An 18,185-nucleotide genomic window follows, 5' to 3' on the forward strand; every position below is an offset into this window, starting at 1 on the left:
TATCAATAAAACTATTTAGAAAATATTTTCACCTGTGATAATAAAAACACAGTATGTCTAAGCAATGTTTTTAACAGTGCTAAGCATACCTTTAAATGCTTGTGTTAGAAAAGAAAAAAATATCTGAAAGCTTCCATTTTAAGAAACCAGAAAAAGAACAATGAATGCAAATGTAAGAAAAAAAATGATAAAAATTACCCCTGAAATCAATGAAATACAAAACAGACAAACAGTACAGAATATCAACAAAACCAAAAGCTGGTTCTTTGAAAGACAGAGATTTCTATACTAACAAAAGGAAAGTTAAAATAAATAAATAAACTCAGCTTACTTAAACTCCATGCTTATGTGGCTTTACTAATGAATCTTATCAAATATCTAAAGAATAATATTTCTACACAAACCCTTTCAGAAAACAGAGGAGGAAATACTTATCATCTTATAAGGTCATTATTCTGAAAACCAGAAAAAAGATATTAAAAGAAAACTATATACCAAAATCACTCACAGATAGACACAAAAATCTTCCCAAATAAAAAAGTTAGCAAATCAACTCCAGCAAAACATAAAAAATATACTACGACCAAGCGAGTGTTGTTCCAGTAATGAAACGTTGGTTTAATGTTTAAAAAAGGAGATGGTAAAGAACAAATGGTGCTAGACCCACTGGATGTCCACAAGCAAAACACTGAAGAGACACACAAATCTTACACCCTTCACAAAAAAATTAACTCAGAAAGGATCACCTAAATGTAAAGCACCGAACTATAACACTCTTTAAACAGGAGAAAACCCAGATAACCTTGGCCACGGTGATGACTAGATACAACACCAAAGGCATGATCCATGAAAACAGAACTGATAAGCTAGACTTAATTAAAAACTTTTGTTCTGTGAAACAGAGTTAAGAGAGTGAGATAACAAAGCACAGTCTAGAAGAGAATAATGGTAAAATAACATGTGGATGAAGGAACAATATCTAAAATATACAAATAACTTTTAAATTCAACAATAAGTAAACAAAAAAAAGAATCCCATTTTTAAAATGGGCCAAAATGCTTAACAAACACTTCACCAAAAAAGATATACAGATGGTAAACAGGTACATGAAAAGATGTCATCTTATGTCACCAGTGAAATACGAGTTAAAACAAGGTACTACTACACACCTATTGGGCTTCCCTGGTGACTCAGCTGTAAAGAATCCGCCTGCAGTGCAGGAGAACCTGGTATCATTCCTGGATTGGGAACATCCCCTGGAGAAGGGCATGGCAACCCACTCCAGTATACTTGCCTGGAGAATCCCATGGAAAGAGGAACCTAGTGGGCTACAATCCATGGAGTCACAAAGACTTGGACAAGACTAAGCACAGCACACACCCATTAGAACGGCCAAACTTCAAAACACAACACCAAATGCTGGTGAGGATGAGGAGCAATGGGAACTCTCCTTCACTGCTGGTGGAAATACAACATGCTACAGATACTCTGGAAGACAGTTGGGCAGTTTCCTACAAAAACTAAACACTGACCAGACAGCCCAGCCATCATGCTCCATTGTTATTTACCCAGAAGTTGAAAACTTATGCGTACACAAAATGTCTACAGCAGCTTTATTCATAATTATCAAAACTGAGATGTCCTTCAGTGGGTAAATGGATAAATAAACTATGGGTCATCTAGACAATGGGATATCATTCAGTGCTAAAGAAAAAGAACTATTAAGTCATGGAAAAAATTCATGGAAGAAACTTTTAACACATTACTAATGGAAAGAAGATAATCTGAAAAGACTACATACATACTATAGAATTCCAACTATATGACTACTCTGGAAAGAGCAAAACTAGGAAGACGGTAAGAAGATCAGTGGTTGACAGGGGGTGGGAGGTAGAGGGATGAAGAGGTGGAGCACAGAGGATATTTAGGGCAGTGAAAATGACGTATGATTCTATCCCGGTGGACACACGACACATCTGTGCAAACGCAGAGCAGGCACCATACCCAGAGTAAATTTTAAGGTGACGATGGACTCCAAGTGTGTCAGGGTGGGTTCATAGCTGCAATGAAGGCAGCACTTACGTGGGGTATGCTGACTATGGGCACAACCATGGGAAAAGCTATGTATGCGTCAGGGCAGGGAGTGTATCAGAAGTCCCTACTTTCCCCTCAATTTTGCTGTGAACTTAAAACTGTTCTAAAAAACTAAGACTTACTTTAAAAATAGCAACAAACTTCTCACACCCTCAAAAAACATGGATGAATTCACAAAAGCATAATGTTGAATGTAAAAAGCCAGACACAAGAGTATATTTTGTTAAATTTGACTTACATGAAATTCAAGAACAGGCAAAACTAATCCATGGACATAGAATTTGCAACAGTGACTGCTATAAGGGGCTGGGAATTGACTAGAATGGGGCATGCTAGTACTTTTGAGGTTGATGGAAAATTTTATGTCTTAATTTGGGCTTTTTAACAAGGATGTGGGCTTCCTTGGTGGCTCAGTGGTAAAGAACCCACATGCCAATGCAGGAGACCTGGGTTCAATCCCTGGGTTGAGATCCCTGGAGAAGGGAATGGCAACTGACCACAGTATTCTGGCCTGGAGAATCCCATGGACAGAGGGGCCTGGCAGGCTACAGTCCATGGGGTTGTAAAGAGTTGGACACAACTTAGTGACTAAACAAAAACAGACAAGGATCTATGAATACATTTATCAAAACTCAATTTCACACTACATATAAATTTTACCTCAATCCTCCCTGGTGGCTCAATGAAGAAACCTCCTGCAATACAGGAGACCGGAGTTTGATCCCTGGGTTGGAAAGATCCCCTGGAGAAGGGAATGGCAACCCACTCCAGTATTCTTGCCTGGGAAATTCCCTGGACAGAGGAGCCTGGTGGGCTATAGTCCATGGTGTCGAAAAGGTCAGACACAACTGAACGACTAACACTTTAAAAATAAGTAAAAACCAGATTTATAGAAAGAAAAAAATACTTATATCACAGCTTTTCCACTTGATAATAATTAACCTACTCTGATAATAATTGAACTTACTCTGATCAAATACTAGTCTTAAGACCTGACATATTTCATCATCTCTAATTCTTACAAAAATTCAATAATGCTCTATTTTGCAGGCAAAAAGAGGCTAATTAAGTCTTTGTAAGTCTGAAGTGGCAAAGCCAGGATAGGAACCCAGGATTCAAACCCTGGACATCAAGCTCTTAACCACTGTCCCATTCTGCTGCCAACTCAAGAGCTCTCAGGATGCTACTTCTCCAGAAACAACAAAACTGGGAAGAGCAACTGACTAAGGCAGTGCCTACAGCAGAAGAGCAGACTGAGGTCCTGTTAAGCTTGTCAGCTTTTCTAGGAAAGTTCTAGCAATAAGGAGCAAATAGAGATTTCCAGGACACAACAAGACCACAGTGTGGCAGGGTCACTGTGCTTGCTTAATTCAGATTTGCCCACCACTGGCCAAACCACGTTCTGGTGAGAAGTCAAAATCATGGGCTTGTACGGTCTGGGAGAAAACTCCCAAGGGAGGACCTGTCTGCATACGAACAAAGCAACATTCAGATGACCTTAATAAATTACGGAAATTGGATTAAACACAGTTGAACTCCTAGAAGGAAAAAAATTAACAAAATGAAGTGGAAGGAAATGGTCTACCAGGTGTGCACATTGTACAGTAAAAGACATGGAAACTATTATAAGTTCAAACTGAACTAAGCAAACCACAAAACAGTCCTTCTCCAAAATTAACACAGTAGTTGGAATATATGGTAAAGGCTGAGTAGGCAGTATGCACTCAGTAAATTCTTATCACGTATGGATGTGAGAGTTGGACTGTGAAGAAAGCTGAGCGCCGAAGAATTGATGCTTTTGAACTGTGGTGTTGGAGAAGACTCGTGAGAGTCCCTTGGACTGCAAGGAGATCCAACCAGTCCATCCTGAAGGAGAACAGTCCTGGGTGTTCATTGGAAGGACTGATGTTGAAGCTGAAACTCCAATACTTTGGCCACCTCATGCGAAGAGTTGACTCATTGGAAAAGACCCTGATGCTGGGAAGGATTGGGGGCAGGAGGAGAAGGGGACGACAGAGGATGAGATGGCTGGATGGCATCACCGACTTGATGGACATTAGTTTGAGTGGACTCCAGGAGTTGGTGATGGAGAGGGAGGCCTGGCGTGCTGTGGTTCATGGGGTCGCAAAGAGTCGGACACAACTGAGCGACTGAACTGACTATTTAACAGGGTTTATGACTTAGAAAAGACAGAAAACAACTCCATCTTACAACTGGTACTGCTTCTGCGTCGCTTCAGTCGTGTCCGACTCTGTGCGACCCCAGAGACGGCTGCCCACCAGGCTCCCCCATCCCTGGGATTCTCCAGGCAAGAGTACTGGAGTGGGTTGCCATTTCCTTCTCCAAGACATGAAAGTGAAAGGTGAAAGTAAAGTCACTCAGTCGTGTCTGACTCCTAGCGACCCCGTGGACTGCAGCCTACCAGGCTCCTCCATCCATGGGATTTTCCAGGCAAGAGGACTGGAGTGGGTTGCCATTGCCAACTGGTACTGATCAGAGCTTAATGAGAATCTTCATCTCTCTTCTAGAAAAGTGATGAACTTAGAAAGTATTCAGTTTTCAAAGGTCACCTAGTGAAGCTGGGACTGTGAAGAAGGTTTAGTGGTCAGTCTCCTCCAGCTCTGTCCAAACCCAGAGAGTATAACACCACCAAGAGTGAACTATGAATTTTGAGTGATAATGATGTGTCAGTGGAGGCTCATCAGTTGTAACAAAGGTACCTCTTTGTGCAGGACGTCAATAATGGGGGAGGCTTTGCATGTGTGAAGACGGGTACTTTCCCCTCAATTTTGCTGTGAATCTAAAAGTGCTCTAAAAACAATAAAGTTTTAATAACAAGAAGTAAGTCAAGTCCCCCAATCTCCATATCAACAGGAATTCTCACTGTTACTGAATAAAAGAGAAAAGCCACATGAGCATAACAAGAGATGGAGAATGGGCATCTGACAAAAATCAACAACCATCTCAAAACAAACAAAAAACAATACTAAGTCACCTAGGAATAGAAGGGAATGTCCTCAACTTAATAAAGTGCATTTACCTCTGACAGCATACCTAATGGTAAAAGATGGAGAACTTTCCCCTAAGATGGAGAAGAAAGACGAAACAAGGATGTCTGTCATCACTTTTATTCAGCACTATTCTAGAAGATCCAGTTAGTGCAATATGGAAGAAAAAAATTTATAAAGGATACAGATAAGGGAAAAAGTATATAAGTTTTCATCAGCAGATTATATAATTCTGCATTGATTTGACCAAAAAGTTTGTTTGGGTTTTCCCCAAACTTGGAAACCCTCAATGAACTTTTTGGCAAACTACAGAAAATTACACATGAACTACAAAAGAAGCCCCTAGGCCTAATCAGTGAATTTAAAAGGTCACAGGATAAAGGTCAATATATAAAAATCAACTGTATTTTTATTTAAAACTGATGATTAGAAATCCAAAATTTAAACAGCTATTTACAGTAACACCAAAAGCATGAAATATTAGGGAAAATTTAGTAAAATATGACCAACACATGGACAATAAAAAACTATAGCATACTGTCAAAAGAAAGTAAATGTAGAGACAGATACCATGTTCACTGATTGGAAGACTCAACTTTGTTAAAATGTCCATTCTCCCAGAATTTATCTACAAATACAACCCCAATAAAAATCCCAGAAGGTTTTTTGCAGAAAATAACAAGCTGATTCTAAACTTTATATGGAAATTCAAGGACCCTGAAATAACCAAAACAAATTTGAGAAATAAAAAGCTGAAGAACTTAACCACCATCTGCTTTCATGACATCACTATGAAACTACAATCATCAAGACAGGGAAGCAGTGGCATGAGGATGGACACAGAGGTCAGTGGAAGAGAAGAGAAACACTAAGAACAAACATATGTACATGGTCATTTTTAACAAAGATTGCAAAGTAATTCAATGGGGGAATAATAACGTTCTCACAAGGGGTTTTTGAGGTGAATATACATTTTGAAAAAAGTGAACTTTGGATTCTACTTTATATCATGCAAAATTAAAATCACAGATCTAAATGTTAAGTATCTAGAAACACTGGAAAAAAATTTTCATGAACTTGGGGTGGGAAAAGGTTACTTGTATAGAATACAAACAACAAATTATAAAAAAATTTCTCATAAATCAATTTCGCTAAAATTACAAATTTCTTCTCTTCAAAAAACATCATTAAAAAAATGAAAAACTAAGTCTGACTATAAGAATATATCTGCAACACACAAAACTGACAAAGGACTTCTATCAACAATATAAAGAACTCTTAAAACTGAGTAAGACGACAATCTAATAAAAAATGAGCAAAGGATTTTGAATAGATACTTGAGAAATCAAGTAAGTATACAAAAAGATGTTTGATGCCATTAGTCATCAAGGAAATGCAATGGAAACAGTATACTTTGGCACCACACACTTATTAGAGTGGCAGCAGGTAAGGGTTAAGTGTTGGCAGGAATGTGCAGAAACGAACTCTTCCTAATTGCTGGTTAAAAAATGTAAAATGGTACCACTTCTTTGGGAAAATGTGTCATTTTTTCATAAGGCTGAATATATACCTACCATATGACCCAGCAATTCTATTCCTAAATATTTACTACAAGCAAAGGAAAACGGACTTCCCTGGAGTCTCAAATGGTAAAGCGCCTGCCTACAATGCGGGAGACATGGGTTCAATCCCCGGGTTGGGAAGATCTCCTGGAGAAGGAAATGGCAACCCACTCCAGTATCCTTGCCTGGAAAATCCCATGGATGGAGGAGCCTGGTAGACTACAGAACATGGGGTCACAAAGAGTCGGACACGACTGAGCGACTTCACTTTCACTTTCAAAGGAAAATAAATGTCTACACAAAGACTTGTGTAAAAATGTTCATAGCTGCTTCATTAATAACCTAAAACTATAACCAATCCAAGAATCCTTCAACAGATACATGGATGAAGTATGGTGAAGACGTATTAACCAGATAATGAAATCTTACTGAACAATAAAAAGAACAATCTATGATCTATGTAGCAACATGGATAAAGAGGTCACACATTGTGTAGTTCCATTAATATGAAACTATAAAACAGACAAAACTAGTCTATGGTGGCAGAAAGAAGGCTGGTGTTTAAGGGTGTAGAAGGGGCACATTGACTTAAAAGAACATGAGGGAACATTCTGGGAATATGGACGATAAGTCTATATTCTAAATGATGGTGGCTGTATATGTGTGTAATTTTGTCCACATACACTGAACTGTACACTTAACATGAGTATTTTTGTATATGAAAGTTATGTTCTTTTAACCATAAGAAAATAAGCACATTTTTACAACTTAATTTTTCAGAAGAGGAGCTTACCTTATTGAGGGCAACAATGAAGGGACATTTTTTAGATTTCAAAAGGTTGATAGATTCAATTGTCTGGGGCTCCAAGCCATGCATAATATCAACAACTAAAATGGCAATGTCACAAAGAGAGCTTCCTCTGTTTCTCAGATTACTGTTGGAAAAGGACACATAAATAGAAATCTTGAAATTAGTACTTTTACTCAGAGAAACTTAAAATTTTCATTTCTTTGTAAAACCTACACAAAAAGAACAAAATGAAGTACACGCATTAAATTCAAGTGGCATTAGCCCTTAACTTGCCAAATGCTTATCTGACAGTGAACTGACATCAGCTGCAATGACTTAGTTCCAGAAACGACTCCATTATTTCTGCCAGTTTTACTGACCAAGTTTTTTGCACTAAGGAACATGGTCAAGAGGCAACAGGATAAAACTCCACCTGTAACAGCTTTCATAGGAGATAGACCAGGCATGTATTAGGATTTGCTCTTTCAAAGTGGAAAAGACTTCTCTCTACAAAAAACAAGTCCCCAAATAAAGTCCTACTAACAAGTCAGAGAGGCACAGGTGAGAGCTGGTAGTTACAGGGACCACAGACATCAAAATAGTACACAAAGACTAATGACTAGTCAGAAGTCCTCACTCACTGAACGCTGAGAATTAATGGTTTCAAAAGACACAAATCACTCTTACCTGAAAGACTCATGCCCCGGAGTGTCAATAATCAGCATTCCTGGAATCCGTACATTCTCTCGATCAAACTAGAAAAAGTAGGAAAAGCAGAAAGCTTACTTAACAAAGAACCAAAACAACAAAATTGTCTTTGCAAGACAATTATTCTGCCAGGAAAACTTCAAAATAACAGCACTTCCTTTTCCAAATGAACTGCTTTAAAATAGTGAGTCAACCAGCAAAGCACAACAGTTAACATTTTCATTAATATTAAAAGGAGTTTTGCAGAAAAAAAATGAAATGAGAAAAATTCCCCTTGTTAACTATGATGCAGTCTAAAACTGAACAGATTACTTGTAAGGGACAAATGACATAGGAGTCATCTGAGAGTGATTATCTATTAAAAGCTGACACAGAAGAAGAGGCTCTCAGTGTTTGGAAAAATTATCTGGTCCAATTTTAGAGCAATTCTAAACTCTGAAAAATACCCCAAAGTATGTTTTAAAAGAAAATTAACATATTAACTTAAAATAGTAAAGAATTAAGCTCATACCCTGCTTTATTCAAATGTCATTATAAAGACTTGATTTTCTGGACAAAAGTCCATGAACGAATGGAAACAGCATTACACCTGAGCATCCAATCCACTGGAAGGACTGATGCTGAAGCTGAAGATCCAATGCTTTGGCCACCTGATGTGAAGAACTGACTCATTAGAAAGGACCCTGATGCTGGGAAAGATTGAAGGCGGGAGAAGGGGACGACAGAGGATGAGTTGGTTGGATGATATCACCAACTTGATGGACATGAGTGTGAGCAAGCTCCAAGGAGTTGGTGATGGACAGCGAAGCCTGGTGTGATACAGTCCATGGGTTCTCAAAGAGTCGGACATGACTGGGCAACTGAACTGAACTGAGATATGGACATCCTCTTTTAACCTGAACAGTAGCACTGGCCAACAAATCTCTCGTGCATACACACACAAAACTTTTTTCACTTTGCTTATCTATAGTTTTGTCAATCTTGAAATGATTTTCCAAAATCTGATCTAGTGATCTAGGTCAAAATGATTCAAAAGCAAAACATTTTAATTTTTCATTCTGGTGGTCTTAAATCAAAATCTGCATAATTATTTCCAGTTCACTGTCTGGAATACAAACAATATTACAATTGTTACATAAAGGTTATCCTGAGAACTTTAATACAGGCCTAATAAAAATCATACTGTTTAACTACGTTCTGAAATAACACCAGGTTTCAAGTTCAGAAAACTGATGGAATAAGCTATTATAAATTCCTCAGGAGCTAACACAGACAAGTAACAGATTAAAACCACCAGAATCAAATTTAAATTAAAAATTCAGAAAACTGCAATTCAAGAAAACTATCCTAAAATAAAGATTTTAAACTATATACTAAAATGGAACACCATATAACTAGAAAATTGACCCAGAACAACCAACACCAAGATGCAAAAGACCACATAACTTATAAGAGGATGAAAGCCAGCTTGTATTAAAGCTTGAAAGGTGATGCTTTATGTGAGAAGAAACTGGAATAACAGTCAATACAGTTAAGGAGAGAAAAAGTGAACCAAGGATTTACATGTAGCCAACTGATTTTCCAGGATGAAAGCCACAAAGTAATGCTTCAATGTTCAAAGAACTCAAGGAATATTACTCCCATTACTCCTTCAGGAATCTACCAGAAAACAAGCTTCATAAAACAACCTCCAACAAACAAAACAAAAACTGGAGTGACACGCCCACAGAGCCTTTCTAACACAGAGCTGAGACTGAACAAAGAATGAGAGACACCAGCATGTGACAATATGCTGTGTATTCCATCAGAGCGCATGGATGTCACCAAAGACAAATACGACTACTTGAACAGTGTCAAAAACACTCAGAAGCCAATCACTCCTAGAAAGATGGAACTATCTTGGCATAGTAAAAATTGAAATGGATTAGAATACAGTATAAATAGGTTGAAAGCCATGAATTTATAATAATATAAAACCAAACCACTCTTTGTTTGAAAAGCTGGTACATAAAGGTGAAGGATCAGGCCTCTCCCCCACATCCTGTCACTCTGAGACCAAACAGTAGATGAGGGCTCTAGAGAAGTAATCAGATAACGGGATCGGAGTATCAACATTTAGAGATGACTTTAAAAGCTGATCCTGGGTGGGAGAGGAGGACTCAGATTGAAAAGGGACACAAGGCTTCTGAAGAAACTGGCAAGGTTCTACCCAGAAGCCGAGTAACACAAACGGTGTTTGATTCACTAAGCTTTACATTAATCATGTGATTTTCTCTCGTGTTATATTTAACATAAATAAAAACTGAGTATTTCCAAAGCTGAGAAATAGATAAAATAAAATCAGAAGAGTGGGGGAGGAAACAGAACATTTAAACATGGAGATCCATGATAAAAGTATTAAAACAAGGAAATGGCATACTTTTAACACAGAAAAGCGGCTGCCTCTTGGAGCAAGAGGGAAGGAGGACTCCTACAATATTTAATGCTTTATGTCTTTAAAAAAGAGATCTGAAGGGCAACATGGCGTTTGTTATTTATGAACGGTGAGCATATGGGTCTGTGATACTATTCTGTTTTTTCTATATGTAAAATAATTATTCTTGTCAGAGATTAAGATACACGAAATACAGTGTACTTACATTTTTAATCATCTTAGTTTGTTCATTAATAGCTTCAAGAGGGACATTGGTGGCACCAATTTGCTGCGTGATACCACCTGCTTCACCATCTTGTACATGTGTGTGACGGAGCTGGGATAAGAGAGCAGATTCCAAGTCAAATTTCAAAATGCAAAAAGAAGCAAAAGCAATAAGAAAACAACAGCTTCTTATTGTAAACAGAACTGCCCATGTGTGCTATAGTTTCTATTAGCTTTTCATAAGGTATCATTCACTTACTCAAAGAGTTATGTATCAATGCACACAACATTTTCTTACCTTATCTAGAATTTTTGTCTTCCCTGTATCCACATGTCCAAGTACACAAATAACAGGCGCTCTTAGCTTCTCTGTATTTACATTTTTACTGTGTTCAAGTCGCCGTTTCTAGGAACAACAAAAAAAACCACACACAAAATTAAATATTTCAAACCTTCACTACCATTTTCCTTTAAATTAGTTTGCCTTCGCAAGAGAATGCCACAACCTGCATACAAGTTGTTTGCTGATTTAGCTACATGTAATTGCATTTTACAATGTGAACTTTACAACCTTTGAGCAAGGAGACACCTGTTTAGATTTCAGAGCAGCACTGCTAATCACGGATGAGAATGATGTAAAATATTGGCTCAAACTTTCTGAACACTTTTGTACATGGTTAGTTTAATGGAATATAATGAATATTTTGTTCACACATACTATAAAGTAAAACCTCTAACTTATGTTGTTGTTTTTCTGTTGTCTAGTTGCAAAGTCATGTCCAACTCTTTACGACTCCACCAGGCTCCTCTGTCCATGGGATTTTCCAGGCAAGAATACTGGAGTGGATAGCCATTTCCTTCTCCAGGGGATCTTCCCACCAGAGATCGAACCTATGTCTCTTGCAGTGCAGGTGGATCCTTTACTGCTGACCCACCAGCATTCAAAAAAATTTCACTTCAAATTGTTAAAAATTTTAAAGCAATATATTTCAAAACTGTATCCAGCGTACAAATGTACACAGCTACTGCAAGCTTCAGCCTAAGATGCCCAGATGACACTCCCGCCTTCCTAAGGTGCCTCTAAGCATGAGAAAGCCTCCTGAACCACAGTGTGTTTACTGAGAACCAAACAAAACACAAAGCAGCAGCAGTTCCTCCTCAAAATGACAGCCTTTCAAGTAAAGCTGGTATGCAAACCAAGGAGGACTTCCACAAAAAGTCTGAAGTGATGTCATTTACAAAACTATTTTCCATCTAAAAACCATTTTTGTAAGAATGCTCTCATTTCTAGCATCAGACACTGAATCTTTCTATAGATACTAATGAAAAAATATTTTGGAGTGTCAAAAGAGAGATGCAGTTGTTTACTAGCAAAGAGTAGTATACAACAGTTTCACATTATTTATGACTCACACTTTCCCTGGTGGTCTAGTGATTAAGAATCCACCAGTCAATGCAGGGGACAAGGGTTCAATCCCTTGTCCAGGAAGATTCCACATGCTGTAGAGCAACTAAGACCATGCCACAACTACTGAGCCCATGTGCCCAGAGCTCCTGCTCCACTGAAAGGAGAGGCCTGTGCACTGCAACCAGAGAGCAGCCCCTGCTTGCTGCAACCAGAGAAAGTGTGTGTGCAGCAATAAAGACCCAGCACAGCCAAAACTAATAAATAAAAATTAAAAAAAAAAAATGTATGACTCAAAAGCAAGCATGAGATTAGTTACAATCTATGAAAAATTACTGAAGTAAAAAAATTATTTCAGTGTAGTGCAGCATATAAGATCAATCTATAAAAATCAACTGCATTTCTCTGTACTAACAATGGAAGATTAAATAGTGACTCCACTCACAAGAGTATCAAAAAAACAATATATGTGACAATAAATGTAACAAAAGAAAAATAAATACTATGCTCTGGAAACTACAAAATATTGCTAGATGAAGTTTCAAAGGATCTAAATAAATGGAGAGACAGCTATTTCCATGGATTGGCAGATTCAGTATTAATAAGATGGTAATTCTTCTCCCTAAAATTGATCTACAGATTCAATGCAGTCTCTGTCAAAAGTGTGAGAAGACTTTTGCAAAAACTGACAAGCTGATTCTAAAATCTGTATGGAAAAGCAAGTGACCTAGGAAGTTGAAACAATCTAAAAAAGGAGGAACAATGTTGGAAGACTTACATTACCCAACTTCAAAACTTATCATAAAAACTATAGTCATCAAGAGAGTGTGGTACTGACATTAAGAAAAGACATGCTGATGAATGAAACAGAACTGAAAGTCCAAAAGTAAACCCTCACACTTCTGACCACTTGATTTGTCAAAGGTGAGGAGGCAACACAAAGAGGGCAAGAGTCGTCTTTTAAACCAACGGTGGCGGTTATCATTAAAAAAATGACCAAAGTCCTTACATTACACCCTACATAAAAATTATCGTAAAATAGATAATAAAGATACAAGGAACAAAAAGTGTAAATCTGTAAGAAAAAAATCACAGGACAAACTATTCAAGATCTTGGTTTCAACAAAGATTTCTTCAATATAACACCAGAAGAATAATTTATGTTCTGGTAAAAAGAAAAACTTAATAAACAAAAGTTTGAATAGATGCTTCAACAATTAAGATTATAAGAATGGCCAAAAAGCATACAAAGAAATGATTAACATCATGGAAATGCAAATTAAAACCATAGTTAGACACACTGCTTCACATCCCTCTAGAATGGCTACAATGGGAAAGCAGACAATAACAATTATTAGTGAGGATGTAGAGAAACTAGGACCCTCAAGTGGTTAAAATCTTTAACTGCAGAACCACTTTGAAAATGCAGTTTCTGAAAAAGCTAAACACGAATTTACTACGTGCGTTAGCAATTTCACTCCTAGAAATTGTTAAATTTCTAGGATTTAAAAAAATTCACTCCTAAAAACTGTTTTTATTCAAAAGTAGTAAAAACATATTTCCATGCCCAGACTCATATGAGACCGTTTTGTAACAGCAGTACAAATGCCAAAAACTGGAAACAACTCAAACGTTCTTTAACTGGTGAATGGACACTAATAAAATGTGGTAATATCTGTACATAACAGAACACTACCGTCAGTTAAAAAGAACATAGTACCGACAGAACAACACAGATGAATAGGCTTAAGTGAAAGAAGCCAGACAGAAAAGACCACATAATATAAAGCTGCATTTATGATGAAGCTTCTGGAGAAGACGCTCTCCTGAGGCAGAAAACAGACGAGTAGCTGTGTAGGGGCAGGAATGGGTAATGAGTGCAGATTGGCACAGAGATCTTTCTGGGGTGATGAACATATTCTAAAAGTTGAGTTGTGGGAGTGGCTGCACAACTCTGTAAATTTACAAAATGTCACTGAATTGTAAACTTAAAATGGGTCAATTTTACCGTATGTAAATCACATCTCAACCAAGCCATTTAAAAATTGTTGAGCTAGGACTTCCCTGGTGGTCTAGTGGTTAAGACTCTGCCATACAGTGCAGGAGACACAGGTTCAATCCCAGGTCCAGGAAGATCCCACATGGCACAAAGCAACCAAGCCTATGAGCTACAACTGATGAGACCATGAGCTGCAACTAGAGATAGCCTGAGTGCAGCAACAAAGACCCAGTGCAGCCAAAAAAGGTTTTTTAAATTGTTGAGCTAAAGAGGACCACTGCATATTGTTAAATGGGGGCAGGGGTGGGGTGGGGGGGGAGGAAATGCATCTACTAAATTTATTACTTAACTTTTAATTTTTTTTTTAAATCATGAGGTTCATAAACAGATTCACTGCCAAGGGTAGTTCTTCTAACTCACTAGGGAGTGAGATAATAGGGAACTCTTACTTTCTGATTATACCCATTCTGTTTATAAATCATCAAGCATAGTATACAATGTCTGGCCGAAGCAGGTGCTGTGGGAAGAAGCAGAGACACGAGCAGGAGAAGGGAGGGGATTTAGAGGGTGATCAGAGATACTGCTCAACATCCTAAAATGAAGAGGACAGTCCCCCACAACAGAGAATTCTTAGGCCCAAAGATGTCAATAGTGCTGAGGCTGAGAAACCCCAGTTTACAGTAACAGACTTTGTTAGTCCTTTAGAAATTTGGAAAATGTATTCCTAACTAAACTTTACAGAAGGAAAAGGCAAATACTGACACAGAGGTATTAAAACACAAACTGAAAGCTAGAATTACATATGAAAAAATTAAGGAAAGGTAAAAACAATTTTTAGTTTTAAAATAGTTTGGCCTCCTCAAAGCAAATTAGTTTTTAGTGTATTATTTATGCTAAGCTGACATAACTAGAGAAAACTTGCTCCTGAAGTCTAGATGTAGTAGTAGAAGTCTACTGCATTAAGAAGGGAAAACAGTAAGTGGCAGGGTATGTGAACTTGACTGAACGGAAGCCTCATGAACCTCCTGATTTAAACAACTAAAGGGACCACATGCATCAGAATGACTAAACACATAAGGCAAACACTCAATTAGAGCACATAAGCTCAGAATACCTCTGTAAACCTATAAAAAATGCTCTCAAAGAGCACTCTAAAATTTGGATTAAAAAAACAAAAAACTGATAAAGCAGTCACCATTCCATCTTAGCTAACAGTGAGGTCCTTGGGTTAGACCAGTGTCAAGGACCTATTATGTCTCAGCATCACAAAAACTGAACAGATATCAATCCGAGACTATTTTTTAAATTGCTCCTCAATAGAAGTCTTAGCTGTAAAGTTCTAATGATCACAGAGGAAGGGGGAGGAAAGGAGTAGAGAAGAGGAAAAATGAATACCTCAATCCTCCGTTTTGCTTTGTCATAAGCCCGCTCTTCTTTAGTTCGATCGTCATACTCAGAGTCATACTCAGATTCTGAGCTCACGTCTTTACTTGGCTTTTTATCTAATGTTTTCCCAGCATCCTTCTCATCTGACACCTTTTCATCATCTTCTTCACCTTCACTGCCTTCACTGTCTCCTTCTTCTTCCTCTTCCTCTTCACTCTCTTCTTCCTCCTCCTCCTCCTCTTCCTCCTCCTCCTCCTCTTCAGGGTTTTCTTTTACTTCTATATGCACTGTGTTTTCTTCTTTCAGGAAAAGACATTTTGAAATAAACCAAAGTTAAAAATGAGATTTCTATCAAGAAAGAGACCTTAAAGGCAAAATAATACCAAAAGTGTACTAAATAAGGCAGTAACATTTTACTATATAATTCCAAATTAATGTTTTCATACATCATAAATGCAAAGTGTTTTGTCTACATACTACAGTAAAGACTGCCTTTTAACAGTAAAAAGTTAATGCATTAACCATACTTAAGCTAATAAAAAAAGGAAAGCATCACTGGCCAGGACACAGCCAGGATACACTGTCCCAGAGAGGTCAGAAACCCAGAGAGAGGAACACCATGTTTGGTACTTCCTCCCCCCTGGGGTCATCTGCAGACCCTGGAGGAGGCAGCTGAAAGGCTATGCAGTGCTCTTAAAGGCCCCTCAAAGCTCAAGGATCCAGGCACTGGGAATTCAGGTCTACCAAGGATTTCAGGGGGGCAAGGTAGATGGACATTGAGTAACGCCCTTACTGTGGGGTGAAATCCTGAAAAATTCTACTGTGTAAGTAAGGATAAACAGGAAGTAAACAGGACCTCCCCATTACTGACAGATCACCTCCAGGTTCTCTAAATTCCAAATGTGGAATAAGATGATTCTATATTGCTAGTTCACTCAAGACTCCTGGTAAATGTACATATAAATTCTCTCTGGAGTAAGAAAACACCAACTTTGCCATCAAATTATTTCTACAGTTTCAAACAACTCAAGAGAAAATAAAAACAAACTGGGTTGTATCATAATAAAACTGATGAAAACAAAGACACATGGAAACTTTAGGATACCTGACTTTTAAACAGAAACAATAAAAGCCAAGACACGGGACTAGTATCATCAAAGCATTAATAAAATTACAACAAAGAATTTCTCATTTAGTATGTCACCTTCAAGAATGAAGATGAGGGAAAAAAAAACAATGAAGATGAGGGATTCCCTGGTGGCTCAGTGGTGAAGAATCCACCTGCCAAAGCAGGAGACATGGGTTCGATCCCTGGTCCAGGAAGATCCTACATGCCACAGAGCAACTAAGCTTGTGTGCTACAACTATCAAGCCTGTGCTCTAAAGACCAGAAGCCCCAAGTACTGAAGCCCCCATGCCCTGGAGCCCATGTTCCGCAACAGAAGGCACCACGATGAGAAGCCTGTGTACCACCATCTAGAGTTAGCCCCTACTTACCACAACTAGAGAAAAGCCCATATAGCAGTGAAAACCCAGCACAGCCAAAAATAAATAAATTTTTTTAAAAAAAGAATGAACATGAGATAAAGCTTTTTCAGAAAAGCAAATGTGGACAGTCTCTGTAGCAGATTCACACTGAAGGGAATTCTAAAAGATACTCTTCAGGGAAAGAAATGACCCCAATAGAAGCTCAGAGATTGAGGAAGAAAAGAAGCACCACAAAAGCTAAGAATGTGAGTAAACTTCAATATATACCCATTGTTGTGTGTGTGTGTTTTAACGCTTTGGGGGTTTAAAACAGAGAATTAAAGTAAATGAGAACAATGGTATATAAACTGAGAATTGTTCAAATGTAATTTATGTATTCTATGGTCTTTTATCTTCCCTGGAAAGAAGACAATAGACATTGATAGTTCAGAAGTCCACATTAGAACTGTCTAGAGTAACCACCAAAAGTAAGCAGAAAAGTACAAAACATCCAAGCTCATGAAAGGGCAAAAAAAGGAAATTAAAAAAAAAAAAAAATCAAATAATCCAAAAGATAGTTAGAAAGGAGACAAAAACAAATAGAACAAATAAGAGTAAGATGATAAATATAAAATCCCTAAACTTCATTAACTGTATTAAATGCTAGCTGTAATGGGCTAAGTACTCCAGGTAAAATAAAAAGTGAAAAACTAGATTTAAAAACCTCAACTACATGCTGTGTAAGGATACATAAAGTGTAATACAGACAGAAAAAATCATGTAAATTAAAGCTGGTATAGCTATATTAACATCAGATAAGGTAGACTTTAAGGAAAAAGACATTACTAGAAATAAGTGATAAAACCGTCAATTCATCATAAAGATTTAAGATTACATTCATTTAATAATACAGCACAAAAATACATAAAGCAAAAATTAATATAACTCTCAGAGAAAAAGACAATCTATAAGCACAATGAGAGATTTAAGTATACCACTCACAGCAAAAGAGAGAAAAGTACACCAGGAAAAAAAACTCAGAAGCTGAACAAAATAATCAGCAAACTAAATATAGATAACAAGGCACTCAACTAATGCAGAATATAAACTCTTTCCAGTCACATGAAA

The 18,185-nt window shown here is 37.6% G+C and overlaps 1 protein-coding gene across 4 annotated transcripts in view; it reads right to left on the reverse strand.

Annotated features, from left to right (window-relative positions):
* EIF5B (eukaryotic translation initiation factor 5B) overlaps positions 1 to 18,185 on the reverse strand; it is a 60,481-nt gene that overhangs the window by 9,213 nt on the left and 33,083 nt on the right. For 2 of the 4 annotated variants that reach the window (XM_081484380.1, XM_081484383.1), the window contains 5 exons: positions 15,600 to 15,886; positions 11,099 to 11,206; positions 10,802 to 10,912; positions 8,142 to 8,209; positions 7,458 to 7,599 (listed from right to left, as the gene is read on the reverse strand). In XM_081484380.1, the coding sequence (XP_081340506.1) occupies positions 7,458 to 7,599; positions 8,142 to 8,209; positions 10,802 to 10,912; positions 11,099 to 11,206; positions 15,600 to 15,886 (716 nt within the window). Of the gene's footprint in view, positions 1 to 7,457; positions 7,600 to 8,141; positions 8,210 to 10,801; positions 10,913 to 11,098; positions 11,207 to 15,599; positions 15,890 to 18,185 lie in introns of all 4 variants that reach the window. The other 2 variants (XM_081484379.1, XM_081484382.1) reach the window with 1 other exon arrangement.

Source organism: Giraffa tippelskirchi, chromosome 4 (genome assembly GCF_054371585.1).
Source record: "Giraffa tippelskirchi isolate mGirTip1 chromosome 4, T2T-mGirTip1v1.2.pri, whole genome shotgun sequence".
NCBI classification, from domain to species: domain Eukaryota; kingdom Metazoa; phylum Chordata; class Mammalia; order Artiodactyla; family Giraffidae; genus Giraffa; species Giraffa tippelskirchi.